The sequence below is a fragment of the Schistocerca serialis genome, chromosome 1, assembly GCF_023864345.2.
Source record: "Schistocerca serialis cubense isolate TAMUIC-IGC-003099 chromosome 1, iqSchSeri2.2, whole genome shotgun sequence".
NCBI classification, from domain to species: domain Eukaryota; kingdom Metazoa; phylum Arthropoda; class Insecta; order Orthoptera; family Acrididae; genus Schistocerca; species Schistocerca serialis.
Window position 1 is genome coordinate 1022619889 of NC_064638.1, and position 19371 is coordinate 1022639259.

General features: G+C 40.3%; 1 protein-coding gene across 1 annotated transcript in view; it reads right to left on the reverse strand.

Moving 5' to 3' along the window:
* Positions 1-2174: 2174 nt before the first annotated feature.
* LOC126455032 (lachesin-like) overlaps positions 2175-19371 on the reverse strand; it is a 1182593-nt gene continuing 1165396 nt past the window's right edge. Inside the window, exons 11-12 of the mRNA XM_050091144.1 lie at positions 5505-5585; positions 2175-2346 (exon numbers count right to left, since the gene is read on the reverse strand). Coding sequence (XP_049947101.1) covers positions 2177-2346; positions 5505-5585 — 251 coding nt within the window. The 3' untranslated portion in view covers positions 2175-2176. The remainder of the gene's footprint in view (positions 2347-5504; positions 5586-19371) is intronic.

The following is a 19371-nucleotide window of genomic DNA, read 5'->3' on the forward strand; positions in this document are numbered from 1 at the left end:
TGGGGGTCGTGGTTCAAATGGCTCTGAGCACTATGGGACTCAACTGCTGAGGTCATTAGTCCCCTAGAACTTAGAACTAGTTAAACCTAACTAACCTAAGGACATCACAAACATCCATGCCCGAGGCAGGATTCGAACCTGCGACCGTAGCGGTCTTGCGGTTCCAGACTGCAGCGCCGTTAACCGCACGGCCACTTCGGCCGGCTCTGGGGGTCGTGGATTCCTGCTGGTAGACTCAGGGAAACCACCACGCTAGTTGTGCGAACGTTGTAGGACCTCTCACGTTCTCTCGTCGCGATTGATTAACGCTGGCCATACCAACGCGTTTTCCGTAATGCACATTATGAGAGAGGTTACTTTATATCCACAAATAAAAAATTAAAAAAAAAGATATTTGTCCATTTTTGTTGACTTGTACTAACAACACACTTTGTAAAAACGAGCTGATGTGTAAGTAGTGTCCAGAATCTGAAAATATCTTTTAGAGTGCTCTTAGCAATATCAACGAACTTTCAATAACGTCTGCTACCAAGCTGGGGGTGCTTAATGGCCATCACAAAAAATTTAAAAACTGCAGAATTTGTTTATTATTGTTGACTTTTCCTTACAACATACTTTCTAAACGTATACTGATATGTAAGCAAGGTAATGAACCTGATAATGTTGAATATGATATTCGTTGTGGAAAGTGCTATCTACTTCTGACACTTGAATTTTGTGGTTAAGTTTAACTGAAAAACTTAGAACACTTACGAAGTCTACGACATCTAGTAGAAAAATTCATTACAAAAAACAATTTTTTTCAAACTTTTAAAATTAAGTAAACTGATCAGGTTTCAATTTCTGCCTGCCCCTCCTAGGTATTGTGACGGTTATTTGTGTGCTTCCCGGTGTTCCAGCCTCTGTCTCCACGCCTCCAGCCATCACCACCCGCCACAAAGAAATGCGGTCCTAAAGACTGGTCCGTAGAGCTCTAGCACTTTCACACTAGGAGAGACTCGACGAGGAGCTACACCAACTACGAACAGTGTTCCGCAGGAATGGATACTCATCTCATCAAATTGAGTGGGGAATACAGTGAAAATCTAGAATGGCTAAGAAAGAAGTCGAGACTGAACTCGAGGAAGAGAAGCCAAAAATCGCTAGTCTACCTTATATGACATCGTTGGTTTAGTGACACCTTTAAAAGAGTGATATACTGAAGCACACACGCCGCAGTTAATCTTTATTTTCCCTAAGGAAAGCCCCTGTATCACGGCGGAAACGGTTCGTTTTGGTATTTTATATGCTGACGGGACAGTACTGCCACAAGGAGTTTAACGAGACTCCGAATTCTTGTCGCCGATTTGCGGGTTCACCAAGTATAAATTATTGGAAAACTCAAGGAATGCTTCCTGTTAACGTATTAAATAAAGTACTTCTTTTCGTAATAGCTATAAAAATACGATATTTTTGACACTTGCATTAATAGTAAGAACCGATCATAAAGTGCCGACTCTGCATGTAGCGAAAGAATGATGCGAACTGTGGACCACGTACTCGTTTTTCTAGATGCATCCTTACAATTTCAGTTCTGCAGAGTCATGTGACATCGTCAAGGGTTAGGTCAAAAAGCGTAGAATCTGTATGTTTTGGGAAGTGCTTTGAGTTGTGGACCAGGTAGTCTTACAATTTCGGTTCCACAGTAGCTCATACCATACCGTCAAGAACTAGGTCATAAGTATCGAATCTGTATCTTTTGGGAAGTGCTTTTAACTGTGGATCACATACATGTTTTCTAAATCCGTTCTTATAGTTTCAGTTCTGCATTAACCCACAGAACTGGGTTATAAAGTGTCGAATCTGTCACGTTCGGGATAGGCTTTGAATTGTGAACCACATACTTCTTTTTCTAGGTCCAGTCTTACGATTCCCATCCTGCAAGAAGTCAACCATATCTTGAATAACTATGTCATAAAGCATCGAATCTGCCTGTAGCGAGAAGTGCTTTGGCTTGTGGAACATATACTTGTTTTCCAGCTCCTTTCTTATCCATTCTACAGTAACTCGTATGACACTGTTAAAAGGACAAGAGGTGCGTGTTTGTTGTAAATAATCTGGATAAGCGCATGATTTGGGAGACTGGGTTTATTTTACAAAAGTTGTACAGTGGTTATGTTGTAGACGTGGTGGTCCATCACCGCAGCAGCAGTAGCTGCAGCTGCAGAGCGAGAACGGCGTGTAGCGCGGGCAGCGCCCCTGGCGGTAGGCAGGCGCTGTCGCTGTGGGACCTGGCGCCCACCTCTCGGGGGCCGCGCGACGGCTGAGCCAGGTTGTCCGCCGCGCCGCCAGCGCCGTCCCCGTACTCTGCAAGAGTCCCACGAGATGCAAAGTATCTGATACAAAACATCAAGAAAATGGAAACTAAACTTTACAAGACTTACAAAGAGATCTTATGGCCCTGGCCCTCTTCGATTTTCTTAGCCCATCTACATCTGATACAAACTAGTAGAAGCCAACCTCGGGGAAGATCAGTTTGGATTCCGTAGAAATACTGGAACACGTGAGGCAATACTGACCTTACGACTTATCTTAGAAGAAAGATTAAGGAAAGGCAAACCTACGTTTCTAGCATTTGTAGACCTAGAGAAAGCTTTTGACAATGTTGACTGGAATACTCTCTTTCAAATTCTAAAGGTGGCAGGGGTAAAATACAGGGAGCGAAAGGCTATTTACAACTTGTACAGAAAGCAGATGGCAGTTATAAGAGTTGAGGGACATGAAAGGGAAGCAGTGGTTGGGAAGGGAGTAAGACAGGGTTGTAGCCTCTCCCCGATGTTATTCAATCTCTATATTGAGCAAGCAGTAAAGGAAACAAAAGAAAAATTTGGAGTAGGTATTAAAATCCATGGAGAAGAAACAAAAACTTTGAGGTTCGCCGATGACATTGTAATTCTGTCAGAGACAGCAAAGGACTTGGAAGAGCAGTTGAACGGAATGGATGGTGTCTTGAAGGGAGGATATAAGATGAACATCAACAAAAGCAAAACGAGGATAATGGAATGTAGTCGAGTTAAGTCGGGTGATGCTGAGGGTATTAGATTAGGAAATGAGACACTTAAAGTAGTAAAGGAGTTTTGCTATTTGGGGAGCAAAATAACTGATGATGGACGAAGTAGAGAGGATATAAAATGTAGACTGGCAATGGCAAGGAAAGCGTTTCTGAAGAAGAGAAATTTGTTAACATCGAGTATAGATTTAAGTGTCAGGAAGTTATTTCTGAAAGTATTTGTATGGAGTGTAGCCATGTATGGAAGTGAAACATGGACGGTAAATAGTTTGGACAAGAAGAGAATAGAAGCTTTTGAAATGTGGTGCTACAGAAGAATGCTGAAGATTAGATGGGTAGATCACATAACTAATGAGGAAGTATTGAATAGGATTGGGGAGAAGAGAAGTTTGTGGCACAACTTGACCAGAAGAAGGGATCGGTTGGTAGGACATATTCTGAGGCATCAAGGGATCACCAATTTAGTATTGGAGGGCAGTGTGGAGGGTAAAAATCATAGGGGGAGACCAAGAGATGAATACACTAAGCAGATTCAGAAGGATGTAGGTTGCAGTAGGTACTGGGAGATGAAGAAGCTTGCACAGGATAGAGTAGCATGGAGAGCTGCATCAAACCAGTCTCAGGACTGAAGACCACAACAACAACAACAACATCTACATCTACATAGATACCCTGCAAATCACATTTAAGTGTCTGGCAGAGGGTTCATTGAACCATCTTCACAATTCTCTATTATTCAAAACTCGTAAAGTGGGCGGAAAAAACGGACACCTATATCTTTCCGTACGAGCTCTGATTTCCAGTATTTTATCATCATAGAATTTGAAAGTCGGTGCCCGGCGGTCGATTTCCCAAGGCAGGAAGACACAATTTTCAAAAAATATCGAGAAACAACGCCATTAAAAAGTCAAAGATTTCCGAGCACAGACATACAAACGTCTATACAGGGTGTCCCAGAAAGAATATTATTCGGGGACGTAACAAGAACGCTCATTTGCTGCAAATATCTTCATCTGGACGAATGTTCTATTTCAAACGGTTTCCGAGATATAACGCAATTAATTTAAGTTCGTTTTTGGGCTGGTGGTACGCACGTTTTACTCACCTAACCTCATTAACGTTTTATCCTGTCCAACCTACCGCGTTGTTTCAGCCCCTGTACTCAGAATGTCGTTCTGCCAGTAAACTAGCCCGCCGAAGGCATGACGGAGCGTCTCCATACTTTACCAGGCGTGTGAAGGAACGTCCAAACCACACTTACTCCAAACGCTGTATTGTTCTTGGTAGTACAATTAGCTGACCAGCAAGATCGCCAGACCTTACGCCACTAGCTTTTTGTTTATGGGGTTGTATGATATTTGAGGCGAGCAAACAAAAGGTCGCATCATGGACGCTGCTGCCCTCATTAGGGTACATGCAGGGGCACTCAGACAAGCAACACAACCTGTTCTCCCAAGAGTGCACAAATGCATTGAAGTTGACTTTGAGACACCTGGATATTTATTGTGAACTGTAACATGACGAGCACGATAATGTTAGAGGTGAATGTGAAACAAATACCTATTTTTCGATTGATACTTTGTAAAACGCGTGCTGTAAAACGCATGATGTAATGTTGTCCTAGTGTTGTACGTGTGTACATGGGTGAACCTGACAATGTACCGAATAATGCAGAAAATAAATAACAAGGAACATTAAGTGTGTTCTGCCTAGGAAACAATTCGGAACTGGGCATATATCCATACGAATTTTTTTACTTCAAGTGACTGTTGCTGTCATATCACTGAATAATGGACAATACTTCCGAGACATCGTGTACAAATCGTTTCATTTTAACAATAAGGAAGTTTGCATGCATGTATGAATTTTTAATTTATTTTCATGAGACTAGTAATTAAAATTAAAATACGGTATTTTTCTAAAAATTCTTAGTTCAATAACTGTTAAATATGGAATTTAAATAAAAATGGGAAAAAGTTGCCACAAACGAGATTCGAACCAGTGATTTTACGACTGTAAAATTCTTATGCTATGCACTCAGCTATCGCTGACTGTATTAACAAGCATAAAATGTCTTGTACTTAAGAGCGCTCGAAAATCGAATTTCGCCTTATTGCTTTAAGATCGTACTTTGACCCTAAAATTCTATAAGTATGAAGAAAAAGAGAGCTAGCTCGTATGGCTCATGATCAGGACCTACAAGTAACTGGTGTCAAGAGTTTTTACCCCATAACGACTAAATCATAGCAATCACGAATGGGAAAGTCTGACTGGATATCTCAGTTGGTAGAGTGTAGCACGATATTCGCAACATATGGGTTCGTCTCAAAGAGCAAATAGACAGAGAGAGAGCGAGAGAGAAAATTAAATTCTCAATATTATCAAAGTGTTCAGCTGTCACCCTCCTTCATTCTTCTTTGGCTTTGCTGGTGTGTAGTAGGTTGTGTCAGCTTACCAGAGTCCCTCCACTCCTCGCGGCCGAAAACGCCCAGCACGCGGCTCTCGGCATCCGCAGCTTCTCCAGACCCCACCAGTCCTGCAACAACACCAGTATTCAGGCAGCACACAATAAAATTCAAGGTGGCAAAACTACTCGATTAGAAATGAGGGCAACCTACATTGTAGCTTAAAATTTTAGAAAGCATTCTTTCAATGGGGATTTGACAGTGATCGGTGTGAGATGTTAGAATTGAGTAAAATAGTCTCGATCGCAACAAATAGTTACTATGATTGGCAGCCGGTTTCGGTCTATAATTTAGACTACCTTCACGCCGTAAGCACCATGATGGCGGCTTGTACGGTCGACAGAGATCTGTAAGAAAACGGACGACAGCCGTTGTCGTCGGTGTTGTTATGGGTCTTCCTCCATCCACCGGTACCAGCCGCCATCATGATGCTTACAGCCTGAAGATTGTCTAAATTGTAGACCGATACCGGTTGCCATCATAATAAACATTTGTTGTGATCGACACTGTTATACTGAATTTTAATCGTCATTGCTGCATTAAAAGCGCGTAAAACAAGTTTCCCGTAGCACGCATTTGAAAATAGAGAAGAAATGTGAGTGCAAATTTGTGATGCAATGAGAAGCAAAGTGGCCGATAAATTAGGAAACAATGATGAGGTATGTTAAAATAATAGCAAAAACAAGAAAAAAATTCGTTATTTATGAAGTGTGAACATTAACTGTCCGACAAACAGTTCTTCACGTATCTCTGGAAAAGTAAGATAACAAGAAGCTGGATCGGACATGTAAAATGAAATTGATAACTGCATAAAACAGAGGCAAAAGAAGCAGCAGAAAGGCATATTTTCAGCAAGAAATGGTTCAACAGAAGGATCCGAAGGCAGAAGTAGATTATGTGTGGTCTGACGGAAAAAACAGGTGTGGTGGAAAGATGTATCAGTAGGAGACGAAAGGAAAATGGGACGCAATAGAATTATCATATGATTCCTAGTTGGCCAAAATAGAAAAATAAAATAAATTTGCTACGACCTTGCTCTGTTTTATGATTTCAGTAATAAAACACTGTACCAGTTGCGATTTTTTCTTGCATAGCACGACGGGTTTCGAGATTTTACTTCATTACCAAATGAATCTATTTTCATTGGTATTTTAGATGATGTTTGCGTTTGAGATGTTCCGCCTATCTTGCGCTGTAGTCTACTTTTTGTGGCTTTACTGAAGTCAGAAAATCAGACAAAATAAATCAGTCGTTGAGAAGTTTGCTGCTTGCTTTTTGTGGTGTACAAAAATTTCAATCTTCTCTATCCATTGTATGTGTTTCTTGGAAGTGATTAAATATCTGAAGACCTTCTTCCACGTTTCAGAATGGATGTCCAGTGTTTTTTATGTGAGTTGCTAACCAGTTCACAAAATCAACCATAGCAACATAAAAACATTCTCCATCACTTCCAGAAATCACATACAATCCTTTTAATAGAGTATCTGCAAATTTTTGTACACCACAATAATCAAGAAAAAAAATTCTCAGTGACAACGTAGATAGGGACTCGATTAATTTCTTCAAATATTTCTCCCGTATATAATAAGTAGAGAAAATCCGTAAATATGTTCATTCTTTTATACACTTCACTCAATTTTTGCAACAAAATGGTATGAAATAAAATATGGTCCACAATGAATCATTTAAGTATTCAGTAAGATGATAATGCAATTAATGAAAAATGTAGCTGCCCTTATGGTGTCCAAACTCTTCGCGAAGCTATACTGTCGTTGTATCTTCATACGACACAGAAACAGTGTGAGTGATGAGTTTCATGTGTGTGGATTTTTTAATGTGGAAAGAGGCACAGCACCAGTAAAAAGATTTTCCAACATTAACCCGTAAAAAAAATCACAAGATACATTATTTCCATTTTTACAATTGCAGTAAACTACAAAAAGTCGTCTGCAGAGAAAGAGAGGCCGAAGAAGAAACACGCAAACATAATAAAATATCAGTGTACTTATTTGTCCTTGATAATTCGGAACTCTAAACTGTACAATACATGAAAAATTGTTATGTGCACTGTTTTATCATTTAATTAATCTATGTCACAGCTGCGGGTTTTCGAAGAACATAGATCTGTGAAAATAAAATTAATGCTCTATTTTAGTTATACGCTATACAACTTTCCGTCTATTGTGGGAAATGTAAAGTACATACTTGCAAATTGTCCCAGCAAATCGATAATCAGGAATGAGTTAGACTATAGCTAGGGACATACTAATTTCTCTCTAATGGTAGTGCATCGAAAACGGCAGCTTTTAAATGCGTGATACGGACAGGGAATTTTTAAGTAAAGGTAGGAATTTTACTGTTTTCGACAAACGTTGATATGACACGCATAAGCTGAGGCGAGTAATAGAAACCGTCCTCCTGTGTTTTAGTTTTAGATATGAATCTCGCCTAATGAAGATATGAATCTCGCCTAATGCCACATCGATTATTCCTATTAAAGGAAAACATGTTAGCTAAACAACACGGTCACTACTATCTCCTGCAACACAATCAGAAATAGCTCCTCGTCACAACACTTCGTTTCGAAAGTGGAACCATTATATCAACTATAGTAGTCGAGTAGAGCCATGCCATCAACTATGGTATTCGACTGTAATTTATCTTCGGTTAATAGCAGTGATCAGTAAGAAATGGTGTAGATCTTCTCACTCTCTATGCAATGTTAGCAGAACGTACAATAAATATAAAACATTCTGTAGTCACCATTAACAGATTTTAACGTTTACATCTATAGGAGAATATTTTGATGTTGACGTTGGCGGAAACGTGTCGGTCTGCTATTGATCAAGTGATCTTTACGTTCTTTCTAGAACTGTTACGCCATTATCTGGTGGGTTTTTAACCTTTCTGTCTTTAATGTCGCCGTTGTGCTTTGCTATTTCTTTGCATATTTTATTTTTATTCTCATTTCTATTCTTCTTATAGATAAGTGACTAATGGTATTAGGAAAAATGTTACTACTGTTATTTTTACGGGGAAAATACGTAGACAGTTAGTGAATATATATAGTATGATATAACACCGTCCAGAAAATAGTACTGGAATTCAATATTTCATTTAACCTAGTATCAGAAAGAGAAAAAAGAGTAAACGACGAAGTGAAATGTTTTATTTACCATCTTCCTCGAATTTTTATAGATTTTTATTATAGGTTTACAGGATTTTTAAAAAGTGACAGTTATTAAGAAGAAGTAACTAATCCTTTTCTCAGAATCTGCATACATCTTTTGGACGAAATATACAAATAAATTTTAACGTTTTTTTCCCCTTGCCTAGATTCCCTGCAGATATATATCGTCACATGTCGCTTGAAATGTTTCACAAGAATAATGAAGAAATTTTAAAACCTAAAAATAACATTTTGACATATTCTTTTTAAACAAAAAACTAAAGAGTAGTGAAATGAGGAAAACATAAAAAGCTATCAGAAAAAAATTAATGGATAAGCAAAATTAGTTCTTTTGTTCTTCGCTAAACATCAGTTAAGTTTAGGATGTGTTAAGCGACGAAAACAGTTTTTTGAGGCGTCGAGAGACACAGCTTATATTGCACTCTGCGGAAGTGGAAAATGAAGCAGTACCTGTTAACGGTCATGAAGAAAACGTCTTGGTACAACTGAAAACAATGCCAAATACAATTTTATGATAAAAATTCCAATACATTATAAAGGGTGCACCACGTTACTGAGACACCTTAAATTAGAAAAGCTGTTCAAGTTATCAAAATGACGGTTTCAAGAAAATGCTGTAAGCAAAGAGGCATGTTTCGTTTTAGTAATGTCTTTAGAGATTTTAAAGAAACTATGGTGATGCATGGGGTCAGGAGAGAACTGACCTGTTTATAAAAGTTTCATAAAAGTCATCACTGTGATTCGACAGTTGAAAATATTTTGGTCTTCGTGCATAATGTCGTAAATTTTACATAAAGGACTTCTTTTACTATTCGTTTTTTAAATCAGTAAAGACACATTATTCCGGTTGTTTTCAGACTGGTGCAGTATATTTCTTTTAGAGGCACCAATTATTTTCTAATTCACAACATTCCTGTAACGCACTCTTAATAATTAGTCTAGAACCACTTTAAGATAATCCGCTTGCGATACTTCTCTTCTTCATGATTTTTCATGGTCTGGCCTTGCAAAATGTATTCCTGTACAGCCACGTGGACAATGCAGCTCTATTTTTGACTTTTAAAACGATTAGGGGTTTACAGTGTCGCTAAACTATCACAGTAAAAGCAATTCCTATGCTTGTCCACAAACATGCTTCACCTAACCACGGACTCCTCGTCAAAAACAGCGTTGCTCTTCGCTTTCTTCTGCTGAAGGCACATAGTACTTCCTTCTTAGTGCTACTGATTGTAGTGCTGAATTGTCTCGTCTTCAAAGAGTTTATTCATCATATGGCGATATCACCACGGTGTCATAGTTTACATAGTCGATATTTATACTATGTTGCTTCACGCATTCCTGATAAAAGAAAAGCCTATGCTCTTTCATGCGACGTCCAATGATAACTCAGAGACTTTGCATTGTTTCTATGGAGCACATACACTCCATCGTTGACTATCGATTGCATGCGACTAATTGTATGCGACTGCTAGAGGAGCATTCTGGGTGGCAAGAGAGCTGTTTCAAAGATAAAGAAATGAATACAAAATATACACTGCACAGTTAAATTAATGCGACCACCTCTCAAAGACCTGAATGGCCTTATTTTGCAGCGCCGTTCGCTACGAGACGTACAGATAATGTGTCATTGAGGTTTTGAAAGGTATCGACAGGGATGTGGAGTCATGTTGACTCCAGTAGCGTGGTCAGCTGTGCTAGGTTTCTCAGTTGAGGATCCATGTCGCATACAGCCCGATCGAGGTGGTCACGAATTCTCGATCGGGTTGAGATCTGGGCAATATGGTGGCCAGGGCAGTACGGCAAACTCATCCTGGTGCTCTTCAAACCACGCACGTGCACTGCGAGCTGTGTGGCACGTTGTATCGTCCTGTTGGTTGATGCTTTCGTACCGAGGAAAAACTAACTGCATGTGGGGATGGACATGGCTCCCAAAGGTAGGTGCATACTTTTGTTGATCCATTGTGCCTTCAAGAATGACGAAATCACTCAGGAAATGCCAAGAAAATATTCCCCAAACCACAGAGCACCCTCCTCCGGCTTGAACTCTTCCGGCGATTGTTCGGCTTGCCTGCTTTCAGGCGTTTCACGTCGTACATGTCAGCGGCCATGTGTGTGATGGAGCATAAAACGTCAATCATCTAAAAAGGTTATCGATCGTCCAGTTGCGGTACTGACGAGCAAATTCTATCCTTCACCGCCGATGAACAACAGTCAGCATGTGTATTAAGAAGGCGCCTTTTGCGGATGACTATCCACACCAACGTTCACAGAGCAGTCGTTGAGCAGACACTGTTGGCAGGACCTTGTTTCATCTGGGCGGTCAGTTTATCACGATTTGCACGTCTGTTTGCCCATACACATCTCCAAGGTCGTAGTTCACCCCGTCATTTATAGCCTGGGGTGTACAGAAGTTGCCTCCATGCCAGTTTTGAATAGCGCCATTTTGCCATGCACCAAGGCGGCATGTGAAAAGTTCACAAACTCTGCAAGCCAACGACCATGCCCTTTGGGACGTGAGATAAATAGCACCGTTAGCGAATTACAACAACGAGTGTACTGTTTTCTGCGTCCCCTGACGCGCTTGATATACCCTGCACTGCTAGCGGTGCCACCTCCCGTCTGTATGTGATTACTGCACGCTGACATGGAACATAGGCGGTGGTCACATTAATGTGACTGGGCCGTGTATTTTCGCATCCGGTATTCCTTGTGTGACGAAGAATGTAGTTGTGCTGGCTTCAGTAATCAATGATTATTAACAAGACAGCGCCACCCGTCGAAAGCGAAAGATCGTGTCTGCGGGGCCAAACTTCAGTAGAAAGACGGGCTTCATGTTACCTGTAGTCTGGCTGCCAAATTTTTGCTTTAGCAAGAAAACAATCCCCAGGGGTAGAAACTTACATCTGAGAAACTACGTAAATTTTTGGAGACATAACGCACATGGTAGCCAAAAATAGTGACCAACAAAAGGTGCGAGCTATCAGGCCAATCCGAGACAAACCAATGGCAACTTCTATCTTCTGATTAAATCCCCTTGGTTTAGCAGCTAACCATTTCCCCGCTATCTTTGTCACTTCGGTATATTCGATCACCATTTTTTCGTATGCTTTATCATTATTCCACCCTCCGCTTGCCAGCTAACTCAACAGATTCTAATGCGCTCCACAGTGCAGTACTAAAGAGTACCGTTTACATGTTTATCAGACAGATTTCTTATTCTATAGAACTGTTCGACAGCGTAATATGGAACAAGATGTTAGAAATTCTTAGAAAAATAGGAATAATCCAAAGACGAATAACAGTCATATAAAAGAACCAACAGGTTAAGTATAAGAACGAAAGATCAAGAGAAAGGTGCTCAGACTGATGGGTACAAATGTTCTCTCTTACTGTTCAACCTGCACATCGTAGAAGCAACGGTGGAAATTAAAAAAGGTTAAGGAATTCGACTAACATTATGAAAAATGAATCCAGTGATAAGATTCGTTGATGACGCTGGTAGCCTCAGGTGAAGTGAAGAAGAATTACAGAAACTGTTCAATGAAATGAACTGTCTAATGAGCAGAGAATGTCGGCAGCTCATTACACTACGAATACCTACTGGGAGCCACTACAATCAGAGAAATTGTTAAGGATACATGCGAGCAGTTGTGGCAATGTCTACAGCCTATTCATATGGCAGAAAAAACTGAAGATGATTGGAAGATTATTGCCAAACAGTTTTTAGACAGAACTGACTTTCCAAATTGCATTGGTGCTGTGGACGGGAAACATGTGAGACTGAAGAGGCCTGCTGACAGTGGCTCAAAGTTTTATAATTACAAGAATTATTTTTCGACAATACTTTTGGCCGTAGTGGACGGTGACTGTTGTTTCAGTGTGATAGGCGTGGGCTCGTACGGAGCCAATGGGGATTCTAATGTGTTCAAGAAATCCAACTTCTATAAAAAACTGAAATCTAATCAGTTAAACATTCCAAACCCTCAAAAATTACCACATGATGAGGAAGGAGAGTCTCAAACTTTTAATTTTGTAGGAGATGAAGCATTTTCACTGTCTAGACAGATTCTGCAGCCGTACTCGAAGAAAAACTTGACAATGAAACAGCGTGTTTTTAATTATAGACATTGTCGTGCTCGTAGAATGGTGGAATGTACTTTGGAAATTTTGGCTAACAAATGGAGAATATTTCATCGACCTATGGATGTGGATGTTGGTTTTTCAGACATAATCATAAAGGCATGTTGAATTCTGCATAATTTCGTAAGACGAAATGATGGTGTACGAACTGAGGACGAATCGTATGAATGCCTTCTGCAAGGCTGTGAGCCTGTAGGAATAAGAGCTGATGCGTGTGGTATGCAGATAAGGGATTATTTTGCAAACAACTTTGCGACTCCACAAGGATCAGTATCTTGGCAATATGAAAAAATTTAAATTGTTGTAACTGTGATGTCTACATGAATGAATAAAATAAGTGAACCATGAAATACCTTTGTTAGTCTTCTGGTCCAGGCAGTTCAGTCCAGTTCCGAATTAGGCTGCGGCATACTTCTCCCCATAGTTTCTCTTTGAAATTGCGATCACTGTATTCTTTTAATTTCCCGTTGTAGAGAGCTGGTCGCTTTTCTACTTCTGCAATAAGTCTTTCTGAATCGACAACACAACTTCCAATGTCATCCGTAGCGCAACTCCCGTTATCAGACATACTGTTGGCGCACTGAAATTGTGTGTATGTAACACAGAGCGAGAGCGACTGACTGAGAAATCGCGTCGCTAGTGCGCGCGGGCCCATGCCAGTGCCTGTGAATCATTCCACACCTGCGACAATCGCGTCGCGCGTGAAATAGGGCCGGTTGCGTCTTTTAAATCACCGCTACTTTTTTGTCGCACGTGCGCGCGCTCCTATTCGAGCCACTGTGTTCCATTCTTGCGACAAATAAATCGCACGACGGAAAATCGCCAGTGCGCGCCTAGCCTAAAGTAAACCGTTTTGCAGCAACCCCCACTCTGATTAAAGAATAAGGGTGTCAGTGAAAAGGCACGAACATTCTATATTTAGCAGGGTTCAATTCCAAAAATGTTCAAATGCGTGTAAATACCTAAGGGACCCCAACTGCTGAGGCCATCGGTCGCTAGACTTACACAATACTTGAACTAACTTGTGCTAAGAACAACACACACACACCCATGCCCAAGGGAGGACTCGAACCTCCGTCGGGAGGGGCCGCGCAATCCGTGACATGGAGCCTCAAACCGTGCAGCTACTCCGCATGGCCGGTTCATTTCCATCGCACACAACACAGCGGTTGAACGTGACCGTCAATTGACCTGTATTTAAAAACACAATGTATAGCTCGCTCGTTCTCTCTCAGTAGAGATGCTAAATAACTTGTCTCTGAACTAAATTACTCGTTCAATATCAGCCAGTATTACTTGATGAAAAGGAAACCAAACTTGATTTATTTTGAATACTAGAGAAAACATTATGTGGCGGATTGCCGTGTCATCCCGAAAGAACAAACATTGTAGTTGCGATGGTCATTACAAAGGTACTAGACGTAGCAGTATAATTAATATAGAATTGAAGCTCAATCCATCCAAAATCCAAGTTGCTCTTGTTGTTTATTCAAGGCTTATTTACAGGGAAAATTTCGAGATATGCTACCATTACGTCAAGTAGTACCATTAGAAACTGTATATATTTCTTGAGGCAACATATCTCATGGTGCGCAAATTACCGAGAGTATATTCATCCAATATTCGAGAGTGTGTGACTTGCATCTTGCAATGCATAATTCCAAATATTTACGGAACTTTTTCTTGTTGACACCCTCAAAAACGGCTGAAAGGAGACACGTTTATCGCTTAATACATTTCCGCTGTCCATGCAACATCAAGCATGACGTATAGATTTATTACTTCTTTCCTAGTAATACCGTTCGCAACATATTTTGCAGATAGTATTTACATATACTATTGAATATACACGGAAAAGTACATCGTTTTGTGAGACACAGATGCAGAAATTCGACGTTTTATACACGAGAGTTCGATTCTTTAACGGATGGGAGAGGATTTCACTAGTACCTATTAAAACAGCAATAATGTCTGCCTTTGTTCTGTAAGTACTACTTACACAATTAAGTATCTTCTTTCCCAACAGACCTTCCTCAGTTTCAAGGTTCAAATGGCTCTGAGCGCTATTGAACTTAACTTGTGAGGTCATCAGTCCCCTAGAACTTAGAACTACTTAAACCTAACTAACCTAAGGACATCACTCACATCCTTGTCCGAGGCAGGATTCGAACCTGCAACCGTAGCAGTCAAGCGGTTCCTGGACTGGAGCGCCTAGAACCGCTCGGCCACCGCGGCCGGCCTATTACAAGGGCCCCTATTTGGTGCAATCTATCTGAAATTTCTCCCTCAGAAACAGCTATGTTACTTTTATACACCCATCTTTTATCTTCCACTGCCAGTATGTTTTCATTAATATTTGCGTTAGCCATGCTACTCCTTGCGTTATTATTTATTATTCCGAATTCCATTATATGAGTCATGCCTTGTTTTACACCATTTTTAATTCTATTATTTCATATTCATAACATTAACATTTTCAATGTTCATTAACTAAGTTTGATGAAATACGTATTATATGTCGAAAAACATGCTATGATGTAAGAGATTAAACAAATAACACAATAATGTACTCGAAGGATGAGGGAGCAGACGAAGTGTTTCTGCACAGAACGTGCCAACTAAATACAGTGAATGCTATAAGCAGTGATGAGAGCTTTTTTGTGTCGAGTGCGTTGGGGAACGGGTGAATAACAAGCAGAGCTGCCGATCCATCACACCTGACGCAGCAGGACGGGTGCGAGTAATTCGTCACGCCAGGCTGCGCTCCAGGTCGATCCATTGCGACGCCGGGTGGCGGAAACAGCTGACTGTCGCGTTGGCGACACACGGCTACGTGCGAACTGCGACAGGTGAGAGCTGCGCCAGTGGCGGGTGGCGGAGTGTTCTCCTTTTTTTATTGGCTTTCGACTATTGCACCATACGGTCTGCATATAGCTAATGAATCTCAGGAATTTTATCGCTGGTTACGGTATTTTCTATTAGCAATTTATTGTATTTTTTAGTAGCAGACATACAGTTTCATAATTAGTCTTCGTCTATGTAGACTACATACAGTAATGAAACATTTCAAGCAAACCAATGACAGCATTGACAGCGGCATCAGTGGCCGTTTTACGTATAAATCGTCCGAAACAACAGAGGTCCAGCCGGGCTATGTGGCCGAGCGGCTCTACGTGCTTCAGTCTGGAACCGCGCGACCGCTACGGTCGCAGGTTCAAATCCTACCACGGGCATGGATATGTGTGATGTACTTAGGTTACTTAGGTTTAAGTAGTTCTAAGTTCTAGGGGACTGATGACCTCAGATGTTAAGTCCCATAGAGCTCAGAGGCATTTTTTAACCGTGGTCCAAAGGAGTGCGATCCTTGAGGCTGGGGATGTTTCAAATTTTTGTTGACGAATGCTAAAATCCGAATAAATATTGCTTGCTTGTAAGTCTTCAGTCTTCTTCTTATTCTTTCATCATGGTCTAGACCAAAGGCCTGTTCCGTTTTGTAAGTAGCCAGTCATCAGTTTCTTGGTCTTCTTTTGGATATTGTACCTAAAGATCTGAAATTTAAGAATTGTTTTACTAGCCTTAAATCTGACATTCTTTGTAGACGTTCTAGCCAGTTTTCTCGATTGTACTTGATCTTCTCGTTTATAGCATATAGTTCAAGCTCTGGTCTTTTGCCTTCATTTCTGAGCCCATTAATCCTCTACAGCCCTTAATTCATTTTAGAAATTTCAGTTGTGCCACTGGATTCTGCTTTCTTGTTTGTTAGTAACAGACGAAGTTTCTCTTCCAAATACCAATGCGGGGGTTCCCATTAACTTGATTTTTGTGTCTTTTCTCACTTTATTTCTCGATGTTCTGTTGATCGTTCCTCATATCATTTAACATTTCTCTTGCTTGTTGTCAATGTGGGATTCTTTCTGGTACCTAATAATAATTCCCAGATAACTGAAGTGACTAACTTGTTAAATGGTTTTGTTTCTCATTATGACCTTGTTCGTCAGCGTTTTTGTCCCTTTGAAAGACATCATTTTTGTTTCTGGAATGAATATTTTCTTATTACATTCTTTAGAAACTTTGTCTATGGTTGGATCTTTGTAGCTATGTCTCACTATCCTGTACAATTGCAGGGTCGCCTGCAAAAAGTTTAGTATTAAAAAATACGTCATGTGATAATCTCATGTTTCCATGTTTCAATAACATCGTCAATGTTGTAAGGTGGTTGAATAATTTTGGTTTTCGTATGTTATCGATGTTCACGCCAGAGAGAGATGAAGTTACGTTACTGTTGAATAATCTTTGATCTTTTCGTGACACAGTCTTTGCCTCTTCGCAGTCTGATACATCCTTATTTGAAGTGTGGTGGGTGATGGACGTATTCAGCAGCGCTGCGTTGACTTGTTATGGCGTCTGTTAGATAAAGAAAGATTGGTTGTAAAGGACACCGAAGATCAGTAAGATGAGTTCATTGGTAGGCTAGGAGAATGTGTATTTTGAGTGATGTTATTATTTTTCAAGAAAGGAAATTTGTCGGAAGACAGCAGCAGTTTGTACCTAAGAATGATTATTGTCAGCTGTTTAACTTGCTCAGAGCTGGGAGAAAGACAACCCCACTTCTCTGAGTCATGCATTAACATATTAATTGATTAGGCTGTTTGATTTTTAGAGAAATGTGCTGTTAACATTGTACCCTTTCTATATCATTGTTCACTTTGTTAAGGATGGTATTGTTCAGACCAATGTTACGTGTGGAGGTCATGTGAAGTTTTACTCTGTCTTCCTGAATACATATTTCATTCTAAAATGGTTTTCTTGGAATATCATTTTATAGGAATTGTTGCTTTTCCCACCCCACTGTTTATCATTACGCATTATCTCATGCAACAGTTTGAATATGTATTTAGGAATATAAATGTAGCCTAGCTGCTGCCTGCGTGTTACTTGCTGTTGTGCTTTCAAGAAATCTGCAACAATATTGTCATGTGGAAGTAAGTGGAAATTTTGATTAGGGCCAGATAATTGATTTACTTCAGTTGCGCATTTAATGTAAGACAAGTTGCATTCAAATCAGTTACAGTTCAGTTCAAATCAAGTTCCATTTAGTAGAAAGTTAGCATATGAGTTAAGGTTGGATGACAATATGGGGAAACACAATTTTTCGTAATACGTATATTTTATAGAGTAGAAGGTAAGTTAGATTACGTTACACTCAGAAACATGTTGGGGAGGTTACAATATACGGGGTGTTACAAAAAGGTACGGCCAAACTTTCAGGAAACATTCCTCACACACAAATAAAGAAAAGATGTTATGTGGACATGTGTCCGGAAACGCTTAATTTCCATGTTAGAGCTCATTTTAGTTTATTCCACCTACGCTCAATGGAGCACGTTATCATGATTTCATACGGGATACTCTACCTGTGCTGCTAGAACATGTGCCTTTACAAGTACGACACAACATGTGGTTCATGCACGATGTAGCTCCTGCATATTTCAGTCGAAGTGTTCGTACGCGTCTCAACAATAGATTCGGTGACCGATGGATTGGTAGAGGCGGACCAATTCCATGGCCTCCACGCTCTCCTGACCTCAACCCTCTTGACTTTCATTTATGGGGGCATTTGAAAGCCCTTGTCTACGCAACCCCGGTACCAAATCTAGAGACTTTTCGTGCTTGTATTGTGGACGGCTGTGATAGAATACGCCATTCTCCAGGGCTGCATCAGCGCATCAGGGATTCCATGCGACGGAGGGTGGATGCATGTATCCTCGCTAACGGAGGACATTTTGAACATTTCCTGTAACAAAGTGTTTGAAGTCACACTGGTACGTTCTGTTGCTGTGTGTTTCCATTCCATGATTAATGTGGTTTGAAGAGAAGTAATAAAATGAGCTCTAACATGGAAAGTAAGCGTTTCCGGACACATGTCCACATAACATATTTTCTTTCTTTGTGTGTGAGGAATGTTTCCTGAAAGTTTGGCCGTACCTTTTTGTAACACCCTGTATATTAGAAGTATGGTTGATAAGCTACAACCTTGTCGAACCGCTTGGTTTATCAGTATACCTTTTGATATGACGTAGTTAGTCTTTATTATTATTTTTATATCTCTATATAGAATTTCTGTGACCATTTTATTTGCTGAGGATATCCATTATTGTGTAATATATCCTGTAAAATTTTCCTGTTGCGTGGCCGAAGGCTTCTTCTACAGGGTGGTCCATTGATACGGACCGGGCCAAAGATCTCACGAAATAAGCATCAAACGAAAAAACTACAAAGTACGAAACTCGTCTAGCTTGAAGAGGGAAACTAGATGGCGCTATGGTTAGCCCGCTAGATGGCGCTGCCATAGGTCAAACGGCTATCAACTGCATTTTTTAAAATAGGAACCCCAATTTTTATTACATATTCGTGTAGTACGTAAAGAAATATGAATGTTTTGGTTGGACCACTTTTTTCGCTTTGTGATAGGTGGCGCTGTAACAGTCACAGCCACGACCTGCAACAAATGACGGTGCCCAAGTAGG